At 38.1% G+C, this 19805-nt stretch overlaps 1 protein-coding gene across 4 annotated transcripts in view; it reads left to right on the top strand.

Annotated features, from left to right (window-relative positions):
* e2f8 (E2F transcription factor 8) overlaps positions 1-18761 on the top strand; it is a 28731-nt gene extending 9970 nt beyond the window's left edge. For all 4 annotated transcript variants that reach the window (XM_063063137.1, XM_063063136.1, XM_063063139.1 and 1 more), the window contains exons 6-14: positions 1310-1471; positions 5522-5659; positions 5788-6000; positions 8295-8379; positions 8673-9246; positions 13988-14278; positions 14461-14596; positions 15120-15514; positions 17648-18761. In XM_063063137.1, the coding sequence (XP_062919207.1) occupies positions 1310-1471; positions 5522-5659; positions 5788-6000; positions 8295-8379; positions 8673-9246; positions 13988-14278; positions 14461-14596; positions 15120-15514; positions 17648-17836 (2183 nt within the window). In that variant the 3' untranslated portion in view covers positions 17837-18761. The remainder of the gene's footprint in view (positions 1-1309; positions 1472-5521; positions 5660-5787; positions 6001-8294; positions 8380-8672; positions 9247-13987; positions 14279-14460; positions 14597-15119; positions 15515-17647) is intronic.
* The last annotated feature ends 1044 nt before the right edge of the window (positions 18762-19805 follow it).

The raw sequence follows: 19805 nt of genomic DNA, 5'->3' as shown, positions 1-19805 counted from the left end.
TACAGTATTTCAAATGAAGATTATTTTTATACTTCTAGTGAAGAGTTTTGTTGGAGTTTCCACTAGCAATGGAGTGAGTAACCATAGAACACATAGTTTAAGATGATTGGGCAAAAGAGAGATAAGAATTTTTGTAATGTAACAAACTGGATCTGGGATGCTTTCCTGAGATGATGGGAAAACCTGATGCAACAGTAATGTTCAAAAGTGTATTAGATAGAGCAAGGTTACAAAGAAAACAGCAGTAATTGGATAACACAGACACAATGCCCTTCGCTCTTGTATGATGATACCTTGCATTATAATTAAATTAGATACCAGTCAATTGGGATACATCAGAACCAGTACATTTTGGCCCAATTAACCAAAATTTCATGGAAATAGTTAAAAAGATATAAAAAAGACAATCTACCGTTTAACTGAGTAACACACTATGTACTTAAAATGCAATACAGAACAAATTGGAAAACTACCAATACTACTACTACAGTATTATGAAACTATCAGTTTCGTAGCTATCAATGAAGGAATTCATCCAGTGTACCTGTAAACTGCCTCATTCTTTTGGTTGACTGCGAAATGGCCTAGTGTAGATATTAGACTGCCTTCATACAATACTTTCGACAATAGATTCCTCCAAATTGTCATTTTCATTGTAACATTCAAGATGATTGTTGATGTCTTTGAATTTCTCATAGTTCCTAACTTGCTGAAGTAGTGACACTGTTTCATTTTTATGATTTTCTGACATCTCCAAGACCGAAAGCTTGAAACTGCCATGAGCCAAACAGTTCTGAATTGTCGTACTGCTTATTTCTCACTAACAATCAGTAACAAAAATCACTGCTTTTTGGAGATAAACGCACACAACTGAGTATGTTTAAAAACTGTTCGCTCAAAAAGTAGCATTGTATCTAACTGCCATACAAGTGCATGTGCTCCAATTAATCAGCATTATGTTCCAAATAACAACGAAGGGTCTCGGCCTGAAACGTCGACTGTACCTCTTCCTAGAGATGCTGCCTGGCCTGCTGCATTCACCAGCAACTTTGATGTGTGTTGCTTGAATTTCCAGCATCTGCAGAATTCCTGTTGTTTATGTTCCAAATAAGCGGCTGGCCCAATTAATCGGAATCCACTGTATATGAAAAGCTTTATGCTATAGTATCAATGATTAGAAATATTTCTGATTGGTTACTGTGATTCAGAAATAAAGCAGCAAATCATATTTGTAGAATAATAGACACTCATTTATTTGAATTAAGTTCTGATCAATTTTGCAATTAAGATATAATTTCTTCACCTACAGCCTCAGTAAATGGGCGGAAGGATAAATCCCTGAGAGTAATGAGTCAAAAATTTGTCATGTTATTCCTGGTATCAAAGCCACGAGTGGTTAGCCTTGACACTGCTGCTAAAATCCTAATTGGTGATGACCAGAAGGTGGATTTGGATCATAGCAAATTTAAGAGTAAGTGTATTAATGATTTGATAGAATATCTAATCACTATAACAAATGATCGAATGCTAACCATACAGACCTATTTATAAGTATAAATTCTTCACTTTTTATTTCCATGTTTAAAATTACAGGAAATATGTAGAACCAAAACAGATAATTCAGTCTTAACTATTTCATACTGGTATATGTCTTTCATATATATCCTCCGTTAGCTAATGGCAAAACCTTTAATACATTCTTACTTGATTTCCTTTTGAATACAAGACCTGAAACCACTTGTATAATTTTGAGTGTTGTATATGGTTATGATAATTGGACTAATGAATTTTGATCATTGGTCTATGTGATGGTTAAGCAATTGACGAATGGTCTCGGCCTGAAACGTCGACTGCACCTCTTCCTAGAGATGCTGCCTGTCCTGCTGCGTTCACCAGCAACTTTTATGTGTGTTGCTTGAATTTCCAGCATCTGCAGAATTCCTGTTGTCTATGTGATGGTTGTTACTTTTTAAAGTTACATAAATGAAATAAATTATATACAATTTTTTATAAGAAAGAAGACAATTAGAATAAAAAAGCAAAGTCCTGTGCAAGGTGGTCATAGTATTGCTAAACTAGTTAGGGTTTTGCTGGTTCGTTCAAGAACTGAATGCTTGAACGGAAGCAGATATTCTTGAACTTGGTTGTGTGGGACTTCAAGCTTCCAGGGATCTTTGATGATAGATGTTGCCTTCTGAAGAAACTACCAATGATGAGGGATGTGTCTGTGATGTATTGGTGTAAGTTCACTACTCTGTAGCTTCCTGTGCAGTTGAATTGCCATACAGATGCAACCAGACTGGATACTAATAGTTCTTCTGTAGAAGTTTTGTAGAGTGTTCAATGACAAGCCAAACCCAGGTGGCACAGTAGCATAGCAGTTAGCACAGTCACTGTACAGTGCCAGCGATCACAGATTGGGGTTCACTTCCTGCAGCTGTCTGTAAGAAGCTGTGTGTTCTCCCTGTGACTGTGTGGGTTGCCTTCGGGTGCTCCAACTTCTTCCCACATTCTAAAGCCATAGGGTTAGGGTGAGTAGGTTGTGGGAGTGCTACGTTCAGGCTGTGTTGGCCATTGACGCAAAACATTGCATTTCACTGTGTATTTTGATGCTACATGTAACGAATAAAGCTAATCTCTTTAACCTCATAAGAAAATAAAGATCCTGATGCACTTTCCCTATCACAACATGAGGGAGTAAAAATCTTTGCATTATGACTCTGTCGCAATGTACAGACATGTGAATTTAAAAGTTCAATAGCTTGCAGAAAGAAGCTGTCCCGTAGCCTGTTGGTCCTGGCTTTAATGCTACAGTAGCATTTGCCAGATGAAAACATCTGAAACAGTTTATGGTTGGGGTGATTGGTGTCCCCAATGATTCTCCAGGCCTTCTTTCCGGACCTGCTACTACAAATATCCTCAGTGGAGGGATATTCACATCCACAGATATGCTGGGCTGCCCGTACCACTCTCTGCAGTGCCCAATGATCAAGGTTGGTGCTGTTCCCGTACCAGACGGCGATACAGCCAGTCACTATACTCTCAGTGGTGCCCGTATAGAAGGTCTTGAGGATTTAGGTGCCCATGCCAAACTTCTTCAGTAGACTGAGATGGAAGAGACGCTGTTGTGCTTTGTTTGCCTCAAAGCCAGAGTGTACAGTCCAGGTGAGATCATTGGTGATGTGTATACTGAGGAACTTCAAACTCCTCACCCTCGCAACTGATTGCATCAAGGAGAGATAATCTGCTATGTTAATTCCCAGGAATTTAAAGCGACTCTCCACTGAGGATTCCCCCCAGTGAAGACTGGGACATGTTAACCCACCTTCCCATTCCGTAAGACCATAAGATATAGGAGCAGAAGTAGGCCATTTGGCCCATCGAGTCTGCTCCACCATTCAATCATGGGCTGATCCACTTCATTCAGTCATCCCCAATCCCCTGCTTTCACTCCATACCCTTTGATGCCCTGGCTAATCAAGAATCTATCTATCCCTGCCTTAAATACACCCAGTGACTTGGCCTCCACAGCCACTCGTGGCAACAAATTCCACAGATTTACCACCCTCTGACTAAAGTAATTTCTCCACATCTCAGTTCTAAAAGGACGTCCTTCAATCCTGAAGCCATGCCCTCTTGTCCTAGAATCCCCTACCATGGGAAATAACTTGGCCATATCTAGTCTGTTCAGGCCTTTCTCCCCCCTCATTCTCCTGAACTCCAGGGAATACAGCCCAAGAACTGCCAGACATTCCTCTTACGGTAATCCTCTCATCCCTGGAACCATTCTCATGAATCTTCTCTGAACCCTTTCCAAAGTCAGTGTATCCTTTCTAAAATAAGGAACCCAAAACTGCACACAATACTCCAAGTGTGGTGTCACGAGTGCCTTATAGAGCTTCAACATCACATCCCTGCTCTTATATTCTATACCTCTCGAAATGAATGCCAACATTACATTCGCCTTCTTCACAACCGACTCAACCTGCAGGTTAACCTATAGGATTTCTTGCACAAGGACCCCCAAGTCTCTTTGCATCTCTGCATTTTGAATTCTCTCCCCATCTAAATAATAGTCTGCTTGTTTATTTCTTTCACCAGAATGCATGACCATACACTTTACAACATTGTACTTCATTTGCCACTTCTTTGCCCATTCCCCTAAGCTATCTAAGTCTCTCTGCAGGCTCTCTGTTTCCTCAACTCTACCCACTCCTCCACCTATCTTTGTATCTTCGGCAAAAATTTAGCCACAAATCCCTTAATAATGTAGTCCAGATCATTGACATACATTCCTGAGATCAACATTAATTTCTTTAGTTTTGCTGATGTTGAGCAAGAGCTTGTTTTTTGTGGCACCTCTCAGCCAGGTGACCTATCTAGCTTCAGTAATCTGACTCATTGGCACCTATGATTTGTTCAACACCAGTAGTGTTATCAGCAAACCTGAAGACAGCTTTGGAGCTGTGCTTAGCTGCACAGTCACGTTATAACTCAGCACACAGCATTGAGGTACCTCTGATTTGATGGTCAGCAAGATAGAGATGTTGTTACTAATTCACTGAATGAGGTTTACTGATAAGGAGATTCAGTATTCAGTTGCACAGGGAGGTACAGAGGCTCGGGTATTGAAGCTTGATGGTGAATTTAGATGAGATGATTGTGTTGAATGCAAAGCTGTAGTCGATGAGCAACGGCCTGATGTACAAGTTTCTGTTTTTCTGATGGTCCAGAGCGGAGTGACGAGCCAGAGAAATTGCATCTTTTGTTGACCAGTTGTGGAAAAAGACAAATTGGAGTAAGTCCAGGTCATCTTTCAAACAGGAGTTGATTGATGTAAATGCCACTGATGGTAATCATTGAAGCAGGTCACCATGCTCAAAGCATATGAATATTATTTTGCAAATCAGTATTTTCCTTGGCAGAGGTCCCCCTTCATAACCAATGGAATATCAGCCATTGTTTACTAACATGGTTTTTAAAATGAGACTATGTCTGCTTTCCAAGTAGCACACTTCCATCCCCAAGGCCTTGCAATGCATTAATGCTGCATAACTGATTGCTATTTTCCCCGTTCATTGTTTGAATTGATTTGTTTGTTTGTTCTGTTGAATCTGATTTAAACTAATCCACCACATACTTTACATTTAACAATACCACATTGTTGCTAACCACAATGTGAGATAAATTGTTAACTCATTGTTTTGTTTTTATAGACCAAATCACAATGACAGAGTGTATATACTTCATAGACCAGAAACCATGATTATCTATTCAATGGTTACAACAGCTTTGTGATCACATCTTTTATTAATGTGTGTAGGTCTTTCCTTTGTTCTGAAATCTTTGAAATAAACACTTACTTAATATGGGGAGGTAACTATTGAATTCTTTGTATCAGTCAGGTGCTGTGGATAATGGCAATAAATAAATACAGATATTATCAGGATTACATCCTTGAAACATTTAGGAATTTTTGAAAATAATAGTTTCACAATATGGCAATGTCTTCACCTCACAGCTAAAATAAGGCGACTCTACGATATAGCCAATGTTCTCACCAGCCTTGAACTTATAAAGAAAGTGCACGTAACAGAGGTGAGAGGACGGAAGCCAGCTTTTAAATGGATAGGACCAGAGGCATTTCCAGATGTAAATGGTACACAATTATTTTGATTTAAAAAATGTATTTTTCTTGTTCCTAAGATTTTAGATACCTTTTGTGTAAGAGTTGATTTCACAATTAAGGAATGAGCCTTTGAATAAAAATGAAACTTGTCTTTGCAGATGTGAAGCCTATTACACTGACTACCTCAATTGCAAATAATACTCCATCACCTAAGATTTCAAAAGAAACACTTGTCAAAAATCTTTTCCCTGCCTCTACCACCAAGCAAAGTTTCACTCGACATGCATCTTTAAACCACTTGATGCCAAACATTGGGAACGATCAGAGGAGAATCAGCTCTGCACCGAGTAGCCCAGTTGGCAAAACATGCGGTATATATTACTACTAATTTTAATTTGTAACTGTACTGCAACTTATTTTTAAATTCCTAAAATGACATTAAGTCATCAATTTTGTTACTACCTGCTCTACTTCTTTGCTAAAAATCATTACAGTGGTTTCCAGTTAATTGTAACACTCTGCGATTATTAAGCAGATGTCCCAATTAGCCGAAGTTTCATGGAAATAGTTAATAAGTTATTTTTTTAAAAAGACAAACTACTGTTTAACCAAGCAACAAATTATGTACTTAAATAAAATTCAGAGCAAATTAGAACACTATCAATACTACCACAGTACTATAAAACTGTGTATTAGTTCTGCAGGGACACAAGCCAGGGCCTGATCAACCCTTGCTGGGTCGCCTGGGCGAGAGTGTCTGATGTGAGAGACTCAAAACACCCAATGACCCTAGGTTACATCACTGGTGATGTGTTCTGGTACATCCTAGGATGTATTTCAGCACCTAATAGTTATTGATAGAGGAATTCATCCACTATATGGTGTAGCTCCAATATATGGGTGTCAAGATCTCTGAGGACCTAACCTGGTCCCAACATATCGATGTCGTTATAAAGAAGGCAAGACAGCGGCTATACTTCATTAGGAGTTTGAAGAGATTTGGCATGTCAATAAATACACTCCAAAACTTCTATAGATGTACCATTCTGACAGGCTGCATCACTGTCTGGTATGGGGGTGGGAGGGGCTACTGCACAGGATCGAAAGAAGCTGCAGAGAGTTGTAAATCTAGTCAGTTCAATCCTGGCTACTAGCTTACAGAGTACCCAGGACATCTTGAGGGAGCGGTGTCTCAGAAAGGCAGCGTCCATTATTAGGGACCTCCAGCACCCAGGGCATGCCTTTTTCTCACTGTTACCATCAGTTAAGAGGTACAGAAGCCTGAAGGCACACACTCAGCAATTCAGGAACAACTTCTTCCCCTCTGCCATCCGATTCCTAAATGGACATTGAACCCATGAACACTACCTCACTTTTTTTATACAGAGTATTTCTGTTTTCTGCACTTTTTTAATCTATTCCATATACATACACTGTAATTGATTTACTTATTTATTTTTTTCTCTCTCTTCTATATTACGTATTGCATTGATCTGCTGCTGCTAAGTTAACAAAGTTCACGTCTCATGCAGGTGATAATAAACCTGATTCTGATTCTTAGCTTTCTTTTGATTGACTGTAAATGAACAAAATATAGATAATAGACTTCCTTCATACAATGCTTTTGAAGATTGCATTCTCCAACTCTTCACTTTCATTGTAACATTCAAAATGATACCTTAAAATTCTTCTTAGTTCCTAACTTGCTGAAATTGTTTCATTTTCACTCCCAGCCATTTCTGGCATCTCCAAGCCTGAAAATGCAGTGAGCAGAACAGTTCTGAATTGTTTTACTGCTTAATCAGTGAAAAAAATTACTGCTTTTTAAAGATAAACGCATGCAACTGATGCTATTTAAAAGCTGTTCGCTTTAAGCACGGTGTAGTGTTTAATGGCTACATAAGTGCATGTGACTGACATTCATTAGAAAGTGTGCAGCAGATCTCCTGTCCCAATTAAGTGGCATAGTGTCCCAAATAAATCCGCACTATTTTCTTGATTAGTTTTTGTTCTTTTAAGAGTTGTCTCAAATAAGCAGCTGCCCTAATGAACCGATAGCCCAATTAACCAGAATCCACTATGTTTTAGAATGACTAACAAAGACCAAAATTAAAAGCAGATAATTTAATGAATAGGCCTGCACCTCATTCACTTCTTTACTGGTACTATATTTGTTTCTTTTTTTTTTGAATACTGACAATTGTTTTGATGATTCCACCTTGGTTTGCTTTTATGAAAATAGTAGCGGTAAATGTGGATAGAAGGTTCTTGTTTCAGGTTTTTTGTACCTTTTAAGAAAACCATTTTAGCAGTTCAAATCATTTTTTTTGAAATTCAATTAATGGAGAGACGTCTATGAGAAATAACAGGACAGGTTTATCTTTCCATGTCTGAAGTCAATTACTGAGCAAAAATATTGGTTACTGATATTCAGATGTGTATTTCTTTTTCAAGCATCAGTATTTTAGTGTTATGTAATGTTAATGGTGTTTTCTTTAACAACGTGGAAGAATAATTTATTTTGGCACCAACCTTTCTGGTGCTGTAATGGGTCACTTTCTTGTTACACAAAATATAATTCCAACAACAAGCTTATTGCTTATTGCAATGGTACTGTACTTTAATAGGATTTACAGAATGTTGATTTTGTTTCCCTTCCATAAAGGTGATTGGGATAAACCTGGATTATATCCCAGTAAAATGGACCAACTTGCCACAGTCTGTAAACTTCGCTTGGAGGCACAATCCAAGTAAGCGTCAGAAATTCATTCAATATCTCCCAAATAGATTTTGAAATTTTATATAGAAACAATGTTTTGCTCCATTGTAAAAATCATAAGCTTAATGTATAATCAAATTTGATCTAAAATTTGGACATTTTACAAACACTAAATCAATGTGTTTTTAATTTAGTCTACAAAAATAATTGGAACAATATATTCATTGTCGCTGAAGGTGGTATTTATTTGGTAGTATACAAAATGAAATATGGTCACTTTTTTAAACTGTTCTGAATTAAGTTTTTATTTTTCTTTCCCCTTAGAAAGAATGACAGTAAACTCACAACCTCGCCATCAGAAACCTCTTCCTCACAAGAGCATTCAAAACTTGATAAGTTCCCTGGACTTGTAGAACAAACTCAACGTACTGGAGTTAATTCGGTACTCCCTCAGGTTAAACCCACATTTCAGCCTCTTGGAGTCTTTCCTTTGGTTCACAGACAGTATTCCTCTGTTTTACCAGTGGTGTTACCTCAATGCCACTCTGGTGGATCTTATACAATTTATTTGCAACCTGCACAACCAAGGAACCTGACTGCATCCTCTTCTGGCTCCGCAGTACCATCTATACCCCTTGCCACTGAGAAACACATTTCGAGTCCAAATGATTCAAAGTCAAGAACCCACGCTAGTAAAAGGACTGCTGAGATGTATGCTGATGCATCAGGTACAGGTTACAAGGACCAAGCTAGTAAAGCAGCCAAATGTGATACTCTCGCTGACCAGTGTCTGAAACAGCCTTCCAAGCATGACCTTAGTGAAGTTTGGAATTCCAAAAATTTCAAGGAAGCAGCCAATAAAGAGAGCCAGCCAGAGAAGGAAACTGTTTCATTGAGGGTAAATTAGTGCAAGTCTCATAAATATCATTGTCTCTAATGGTACATAATCAGAAAACATAGGCTTACTCAGAAGGTCAGGCGCTAAAGAGAGAAATAAGATTAATGGTCAGGTCAATGACTCTTGATCAGAATTAGAAAAAAATGAGAAAACAAGCTTGAATTAAGTTGCAGAGGGAGCACAATGTAAGCCATAAAGGGAATGTCTGTGATCAGCTGAAGACCAAGGTTGTTCAGTTGACACAATTACTTTCAACATTTCTCAGTCCACAGATTTTTCCTGACCTCCTGAGAATGCCCAATGTTTACTGTTTATATTTCAAACGTCCAGCACCTGATGTTTTTATTTCTGCTTTTTGACAATTCTAATGTACTTTTGTGGCGTCCTGGAGCTATTGAAAGTAACGTTAATCATTTAACTGGTGATTGATTTCGTAGATAGTATTAAGGCATGCAAAATAGTCTCAAAATATGCTAGGTTTCCTGATTATTTTACGTACTAGTTGCAAGCATGCCTAAGTGAACCCTGGCAAACTCCCTGTTAACATGATAGTTTGCCAAGGTTTGTGAAGAATAGCAATTTCCGTGTGGTGTCACAGCTATCATTCACAAGGTCACCGCAACAGAGACCAGTGATTTTTTTCTTCTTACTCTCTTCCCACCTCCTCCATGATTATGAACCAGAGAAATTAATTTAGCTATTAATTTTTCTATCGGAAATAATCAACTAATGCATTTTAATCGCTGAAACCGTCCTTCAAATAAGAACTAGTTTCTATGGTCTTTTAATTTAATCTGTTTTTGTCTATTATTGTTAAACCCAGTCTGATTTAATAAGATAAAAGCTTCCTTCTGCCTACCATGAAGCGAAGATACACTGTTTGTGAGTGGTGTTGATTGGTTCAGTGGTGGTATTTTGAAGGGTTGAGCTATTTCTATGAGTTAGAGAGCTGTTTTCCATGATACTGCATTACAGATAAAGGGGCTAGGTTGGATCATCAGCAGAAAGGTTACCTGCACTCTGGTTAAATCCGTCCTTTACCCCTAAGACACAATTTGATTATTCCAGGGATTTATTTCCTTCCTACGTATTAAATCTCTGTCCTTGGCAGAGTGAATCCTTTAAAGGCAGACTGTAGAAGACAAAAACTGCATGTATCAGTAGTTAAGAGAATTAAGTTTCCACACATACCTAAACCTTGCTCTCCAGAAACTGGGTGATACCAAAAAATGGTGTCATATTCCTACAACTGTGCGATAGTTTTATTTTACAACAAATGTATCTTGGATTGACCGCAAAGCAAAAATCTTGGACTGCTGTTTTGCAGATTCCTATCAAATTAAATTACGTTTGTTATGTTATTACTCTATTTGATCTCTCCACAGACAAAATTACTCTATAGAAGTTGAACTAACCTGTGTAATATTATTAGTTATACAGTGCAGAAGCAGGCTCTTGAACCTACCAGGTCTTTAAAAATTTTGTACTTAGTGGCCACTTTATTTGGTACACTTGTCCACCTGTTCGTTAATGCAAATATCTAATCAGTCAATCATGTAGCAGCAACTCAATGCATAATAGCATGTAGATATAGTCAAGAGATATGGGTATGAATGGGTATAGCTGCAAGGTTTGATATCAGAGTTTTCCTTCTCCTAGATGAGCTGCCAACAACAGCTGACAAGCCCCATCTGCCCAAAGTGACCCACCATTGCCCCTTCTCCTGTCAGTAGAAAGGTTCCACTGAGCTTAGTAGTTAAACCATGTGTGGAGGCCTGGATGTGAACTTGGTAGTCAGAGGCGCACACCATTGGGAGCATTTAATAGGTAGTGAGAGCTCATCTCCATTCCCACCCCACCCCACCCCCTGCTATAATATAACAACCTGAAGGAACCCATCACTGGACAAGAGGTACCTAATAAAGTGGCCACTAAGTGTATATTCTTCTTCCAATTCCTGCATCCCCACCCCCCAAGCTCCTTCACACCTACCCTAAACCTATGCCTCTACTTTCAAAGGCTAGTTGGCAAGTTGGCTTGATGATGAACATAGAGGGTTTTGTTCAGGCAACATACATCAAAGTTGCTGGTGAACGCAGCAGGCCAAGCAGCATCTATAGGAAGAGGCGCAGTCGACGTTTCAGGCCGAGATCCGGACGAAGGGTCTCAGCCTGAAACGTCGACTGCGCCTCTTCCTATAGATGCTGCTTGGCCTGCTGCGTTCACCAGCAACTTTGATGTATGTTGCTTGAATTTCCAGCATCTGCAGAATTCCTGTTGTTAGGGTTTTGTTCAGGGTTGTTTTTATGATTGGAAGCCTATGATCATAGGTATATGGGTCTAAGTAGTGGAACCTTTGTGTTTATTGTTTACATAAATGATTTAGATACGACGGTAGGAGGTATGATTAGGTACGCGTTTGAAATGAAAATTGCCGAGGAAAATACTTGAATGAAAGGAAGATGTTGATCAGCTGGTAAAAACGAGAGCAATAACAGATGGAATGTAATTCTAGTAAGTACAGGATGATACAATTTGGGTATTTGGGATGATGCAATGAGTGGTCAGCCCCTAAGGATTACTGAGGAATAAATGGACCTTGATGTACAGCATCAAGGATTCCTGAACACAGGTAAATAAGGCAATGAAGAGGGCTTGCAGAACACTGAAAACTGGACAGGGTCTCAGATGCTGCCTGACCTACTGAGTTTTTGTGTGGTTTACTCACAGAATACTGGTCTTCATTAGCCAGGACATAGATTGTAAGAGCAGAAAGTACTGTATAGTTATACCACATTTAGGGTTCAGTGTCCATTTCTGGTCACATAGGGAGGGTGTGCTTGCACTGGAGAAGGTGAAGAGGGGTTCAAGAAGTTGCCTGGAATGAAACCTCAAACAAGAGAAAATCTGAAGATGCTGGAAATCCGAGCAACACACACAAAGTGCTTGAGGAACTCAGCAGACCAGGCATGAAATGAAACCCGTCAGTTTTGAGGAAAAACTGGATTGGCTGCTTTTTTTTTTAATTTCTGGAATGGAGAAGACTGAAGGGGAACTTGATAAGGCATACAATATTGTGAGGGCCATAGTTTTTTCACAATGAGAGCTGTTAAAAACTAGAGGGCATGATTTGACTAAAAGAAAATAACCCAGATGGGATCTGAGGACAAATTATTTTTCAGCAGAGGATAGTAGGAATCTGAAATGCACTACCTGAATTGATAGGGTCAGACACCCTGAGCCAATAGGCTGGTCCTGGACTTATTTCCTGGCAAAATTTATATATTACTATTTAACTATTTATGGTTTTATTACTATTTAATTATTTATCGTGCAACTGTAACGAAAACCAATTTCCCTCGGGATCAATAAAGTATGACTATGACTATAGTTGAAGTGAGCATTCTTAATATTTAAGAAAGATCTAAAGGAGCACTTGAATTGGCTACAAACCAAGAACAGGTAAATAGGCTTAGTATACATGGGCAATTGATGGTTGGCATGGACATGGTTGGCTAAAGGATCTGTTTCTGTGCTGTATAACGCTCAACCCTGATGCCTATATTCTGCATTTAATCTACACTTGCTCAGTTTATAATTTTGGTTGTGATTGGATTTATACAAAAATTATTACAGGTGACTTTTACAAATTACTGAGAAGTTTGTATAATAACCTAACAGGTGTATTATTGACAATTGATCAATTCATGTCCTTCTGTTATATAGTGCAGTAAAAGTAGAGGCTTGTTTCAAAGAATACTTCATTCTGAGATCAACAGCCCAACAAATGAGCCTCATTGGGAGCAGACTGCTAATGTGCTAGAAAATTTGTTAAAAGTCTGTCTTTGAAATATCTTTTAAAGAATTTGATGTGTAAAGATCCTGTTTTTTTTGACTATATACACTTGTCACATCCCATGAGTGTTGGCGCATGGCCAAGTGGTTAAGGCATCGGTCTAGTGATCTGAAGGTCACTAGTTCGAGCCTCAGCTGAGGCAGCGTGTTGTGTCCTTGAGCAAGGCACTTAACCACACATTGCTCTGCAATGACACCAGTGCCAAGCTGTATCAGCCCTAGTGCCCTTCCCTTGGACAACATCGGTGGCGTGGAGAGGGGAGACTGGGCAACTGCTGGTCCTCCATATAACCTTGGCCAGGCCTGTGCCCTGGAATCCTTCCAAGGTGCAAATCCATGGTCTCACGAGACTAACGGATGCCTAGTTTACATCCCATGTATACATGTCAAAGAAACTATGAATTTTTGTTTTATTTCAGATTATGCTAAGTTTATGTTTTGAAGTTGTCTTTCTTTGATATTTAAATTTAGTTTACCTCCTTATGCAATTTGCACTTTGAGATGATCAATACTCTTAATATTTATTTGTCATGCTGCATGAATCTTCTAATCTGAAATAATCAGTGGAAATATTTGTACAAAAGAATGGTCCAATTTAAAATGGCATTAGTGCCTGTTATACAGCGCTGTTAACTTTATGATAGATTTCATAACCAAGTACATTAGCATCCTGTTAACCAACTGACAGTCACGTTAATTCTCCTTCCTGTTCCTCCTCTGAACTATCAGAACGTTATAATGATTTCCAATGTAAGTTTGAGAAACTAAAACAAAATCATCTTAAAGACTTGGAAATGAATTCAGTAATTTTACGTAACTTGCTTTCTCTGTTTATATTTGAACTGATATGCTCTGAAAATGAGAAAAATTCTCCTTTTTCTTGAAGGGCCAATCACCAAATAAAGATCAGCTTTTTGAGATTCATCAAGCAAGGCTGAAGGCCCGCAGAGCCTTGATGACAACTCGGCCTTCCCCTAGGGTCCTACATCTTGACCCAGAGTTCATCAACGCCCCTGAAGATAAGAGTCTTGGTTCAGAAAAACTAGAACACAGTGTTGAATGTTTTCTTGAGAATGAAGAGAAGTGTGGGATTGGTTTGTCAGAAGGACAAGCCGCCATGGTCAAAAATGTTCCAGTGGCATTTGCATTTCCTGCCCATCTTCGTTCAGTCCCTGAGGTAAGATTTGGATTTTATAAACTGATAAATATGATTAACAAAATTAGCCATGAGCCTGAGGCTGAAATCACTTTTTCACTTCTCAGATTAGTTCTAGCATCAAAAGAATCCGTTCCTTTCCACATGGTTTGAATTTTCATTGGTCATGATTGTCATAGTTTATTTTGTTTTATTTGCCTTAGACTTTAATGCCATCAGGATATCTCATCCCATTGCCACAGCAATCATCTTGTAGTAACTCAAGTGATAGATCTCCTGAAATGAAAGACAATTCCGTGTCCTCGCCTGAGCAACAGCTTTATCATTCGCCATTATCAGGTAGCCACAGAAAATCACAGTTCTTAAATCTGCTGTAACTTAATGTTCCTTTGTCAGAAAAGCTTCTGTGGCCATCTTCCTAACTTTCAAATTTCATCTAAGTTATGAAATCCTGAATGCATTTTACTTTTCAGGCCTCATAATTCTATCAGATTTTTTTGTTTAAGATGTTTCCTGTTTTGATTATCATCTTTCACTAAAACCGGTTTAAATTTTACTTCTCTTCACGATTTCTCTTCACTTGAACAGCTGCTTTGTGCCAATTCTTTGATACTCTGTCTGAAGACAAATATGCATGGTAGTGTGCAGAAGTTGTTGATTCCAGCAATTTTGATGTCTTTCAGATAAAATTATGTTACATGGACTAAGGGGAAAGTATTAGTTGCATTCTATTGCTGCTGCTTATGCAATTTTTGTCATTATTATCTGTTTAAAGTCTTGACTACTTTACAATGTTTTTTTTAAAAAGTATTCATTCTAGCTTTGCCAATAAGCATTTAAAATGCTCTTTTTATCCCCTTAGGCATTACACCAATGACAACTTCGGATTTTTCCCCTGCCAATTTACCTGCCACTCACATCACCCCTTTGAAATTGCCTTGTCCAATGGCTGTTCCATCTTCAGTTGCCTCCCTTCCTGTTGTGAGCCAAGCCAACGCATCATCTTTCGCTTCTTCAAGTCATCATTTTCCTAGTCACAGTCCCAGCCCAGGAATTCTGAATTTCACACTGCAGAATCTTGGTTTAATCAATCCAGGGATGCAGTTTTCGGTGAATCAGGGACCTTCAATGACAACTGCTTCCCCAGAACAAGCTGGTTCTCTCACAGCACACACAAATCTTCAACATGGAAAGATGATCTTTGTTAAACCAGTATCTCCTCATCACCAGTCTGTAGCATTGATCAGTATACCACAGGTGAGCTGCTGTTCAAATGCTCAAAGCCACAGCTAATATTTAAAGTTTCTTTTGCTTCAAGTAGTAGCTTGCCTAAAGAATTCAATATTGAAATAACATTTTATTGGTAAATAATTCTGCAATTTATTATCTGATATAACCTGATTGTCAGCATTGGTAATACTTCTCATTTGTGTGATTCAGAAAGGGGTTTGGAATGGAATCTGAAATTCCTGTTACTCATCTTTTGGGAATGTTTGCATGTAAGACATAAGACTTCCATCAGTTCTTAACATTGGGCCTTGTTCCTTATTCAAGTAGCTTATTCATAATTGCAGCTAGGCCCCAGTGTGAGGAATGGCTAGATCATACCAGCTTTCACAGAACTGAACACAGTACAATAACAAATCTAGAACATATTTCCTACCCCTTCCCCTCTTTTGGATGAAAGTGTGCATACTTCTGTGAGCCCTGATGAATAGACTCAAAAGTTCACAATAGCATTCTAACTGCTCCTTCAATCTTGACAGTTATGGCCAGAGATTCCCAAGAATCAAGACTTAAAGAATCAGTGCAGATATAGCATCTTATTCAACAATATTTTCCTCTGTAAATTTGGTAATCTCTTCCTGTGAAAGAGCTTGGATTAGAGTGTCTGCTTTGCGAGTTTTGGTGTCCAATATTGGAAAATTGTGGCAAGTTAGTTGGGGGCTGACTGATTGTAAGTTGGGCTTTGATTCTGGGAATGCAGCTTGGGAGAGGAAACTGATGTTGGTTTGCTTCCCATGAACTTGGAAGATTTTGTTGAAACGGTTTTGGAGGGCTCATGCTAATACCTTGAGGTGCCTGCTTTAGTTATCCAGGTCTTAGAAGCATATACAAAGGTAATGCACTTTTGCTCATTTCCTAGCTCAAACCAAGACCTAACACTGTGCTTGCTGACTCTGTAACGTCTTTCTCTTCTGTAACTGAGTTATTTCAATATCTGGCTCACGAGTACCTGAGGTTAAATATTCCTCCACTGGCAGTTGTGCTTCCAAGGCCTGGAATTCTGCTATCTTCTTAGACTTTTTTTACTCTTTTCAGACATGAATCATGTTCTTTTGACTAACCCTTTAATTAACTGCACAAATATCTCCTAATGTGGGCTGGCTTCATTTTTTTTGTTTGTTAACACTTTTTGAAAAGGGCTTTGTATGTTTTGTTACACGTAAGGTGCAATATTAATGGCAGTAGGTTTACTTCTTACATCTGGCTCTCAAGATGTGAGAAATTGGGACTAACCATTTTCTGTTCAGTTTATTCAAAATTCACTACAAGTCTTGCTGAAGAAAATAGATGAATCTTAAGAAAGTAATACAAAATGTTCAATTTTCAAAAATGAGTCAGTTTATTAGTATTGTTTTCAAAGTGTCAAATTTGTACTTGGTAATATAAATGCCAGAGATTCTGCCTCTTGATTCTTAAATTAGTTTTATTTTGAGTAGATGCAGCATTCCAAAGTATATTCTGTTTCGATGAAATGGGTTTGACAGTTCCTCAGTGATATTGATTTCCAGTTTAAAATTTGTTAAGAAATTTGCATGTTTATCAACATACATAAAAGTACTGCAAATTTCTGATCTATTCTTGAGAATACCATGATTATTTTATTAAAAACACAAAAAACGTGATGTCAGGTTTTTTAAAAAGGCGTCCTTAGTTAAGACAACATACCAGCTTGGTAGATTTCTGTGCATCAGCTCCATTTAAAATATTGTCAAATATGTTTTAATAGAGAGGCAGTTGTAATTCGCTTTATTTATTTAGAGGTGCGGCACAGAACAGACCCTTCCGGCTCAACGAGCCGCACAGCAGAACAACCTACCTATTTAACTCTGGCCTAATCAGAGGACAATCTACAATGACAAATTAACCAACTAACCAGTGTGTTTTTGGAATGTGGGTGGAAACTGGAGCACTTGGAATAATCCCCCGTGTTCAAAGGGAGGAATGCACAAACTCCTTATAGACAGCATCAGAGCTGAACTCTGATGCCCCAAGCTGTAATAGCGTTGTGCTACCCTCTATTCTACTGTGGTGCTAATAAAGCAATTCCAAGCTGTTTTATGAAACAATTAAAACTTAACAGTCAACTCTCTCTTAATTCTACAGCCCAGTGTGCCAGCTACAGCTGAGGACGCTCAGTCTATCAGTAGGGAGAATTTCTTCCGTACTCCAGGACGTCCATCATCTTCCATTCTGTCATCAGTATCTACTGTTATGTCCAATGGCAATTGTCCTCAAGGAACTGTGCACCTTCCTCAACGAAAGCTCAAGGTCTGCACTGAAGAATTTCAATGACTTTGAAATGGTCTGTTTATTATAAAAATTAATGCATTACCAGGCTAAGAACAAATCTCAGTCGATTCTAAATGTGTAACGCGTAATTTGCGTTAAATGCATTTTTTGTTACCTGGCAGTGTATATTACTCTAAAGAATTGTATTTGAAAAGTTTACATTGTACCAATGTGACTGTTAACAATAGACAGAGTTAACTAAACCATGATCTGCCTCAGCAGAATAAAACCCAGTATGAAATCATATTCACAGAAAGTAATGTGTTTAAACATAGCAAAAATTACAAGTAATATTCACTTTGCACACAAGACATGAAAGATATTAGGATGAATTCTATCCTACCTAGAAGTTGGTTTATTATGTTGGTGTATGAGTGGTATAACCATTTGCACACTTGAACTTGTGGATTCCATGAATATCGTCCAAAGGGAATAACATACTTGCATAGATGAATATGTAGTATTGAGCCACCTCCTCCATTGAGAACACTAGCTGGTAATAGTTACTTCACAACTTGGTCTGTTGGAAATCAAGATGAAACTAAACAACTGATTGGAGGTGAAAAATAGTATGGCTGTACTTGACAAACATGATAATCCATTGAAAAAATACAAGTACTGTAACTTGTACATAATGCTATATTTATATTACATTAAAGCATTAATTTTAAATGGAATTTAATTTCAAATTGGTATACTTATTCAATTGTCTCTTGTAAAACCAGCCTGCACAGGTACTGTGAACTGTAGAAAGTCATAGGTTTGTTATGATTTTTTTGGCGCTATTAACAATTAAATCTTAAAAGGTGGAAAGTGATCTTTGTGTTAGTTCAATCAAGATTCTGTCTTAATTATTTCAATTTTATTTATATTCTTCTGCTGTTCTCTACTGTGACTGGTTCAAAAATAAATCTGTACTTTTTTTTAATAACTTCTACACAATAAGTGGTTCTTACTGGTTGCCTAATTAATAAGCAAGGCTATATGGCAAATATTTACCTTTCTTGAGACTGCAGTTCAACATGACTACTATCACATAGCACATTGAATCTCAAAGCAAACCTGAGTTTTTAAAGAATTGATTCAATAACTGTCAATATGATATTAAATAGAGCTAAATTCATTTATAAGTCATCCTTCATATCGCAAGCTCACTCATCTAGAAGGGTTCTTGGAGTTTCTTTCTCACGTAGAAATCACAAATAGACATTCCCTCTGAATGCAGCGGAATTGATCAAGCCCTGTTTTCGAGAATGAACAGGGTAACAAATTTACAGCTTCTTAATGTTCTTAAATCCAACCGCATGAGATATAACTTCTTTGTGTTGTGTGGTAAAGTAGATGGCTTCTTGTTACCTACCTGTGCTGTTTGGATTTAACAAGGTACAAAACAGCTTTTTTTGCATAGAATTATTTTTAATACATTATAACATAATGAACCACCAAGTTTTGTCATTGTACATACTAGTCAAAAGTTTATTTCCAAATAAAGACAATTTATTTAACCAAAATCATTTTAATTTAACCAAAATCTAGACTCCACCAAACCACAACAATTGAATCATTAAAGATACAAGTACACAAAACTTATTATTCTGAAATATAGAAAACCTACAGTACAATACAGGCCCTTCGGCCCAGAATGCTGTACCATACATGTACTTACTTCAGAAATTACCATAGTCCTCTATTTGTCTAAGCTCCATGTACCTATCCAGGAGTCTCTTAAAAGACCCTATTGTATCTGCCTCCACCACCGTCGCCAGCAGCCCATTCCATGCACTCACCACTCTCTGCATAAAAAAACTTACCCCGACATCTCTTCTGTACCTATTTCCAAGCATCTTAAAACTGTGCCTTCTCGTGTTAGCCATTTCAGCCCTGGGAAAAAGCCTCTGACTATCCACACAATCAATGTCTCTCATCATCTTGCATACCTCCATCAGGTCACCTCTCATCCTCCATTGCTCCA

The sequence above is a fragment of the Mobula hypostoma genome, chromosome 11 (assembly GCF_963921235.1).
Source record: "Mobula hypostoma chromosome 11, sMobHyp1.1, whole genome shotgun sequence".
In the NCBI taxonomy this organism is placed as follows: Eukaryota; Metazoa; Chordata; class Chondrichthyes; order Myliobatiformes; family Myliobatidae; genus Mobula; species Mobula hypostoma.
Note: the sequence above shows the minus strand (reverse complement) of the source record. Positions and strands in the feature narration are given on the sequence as shown.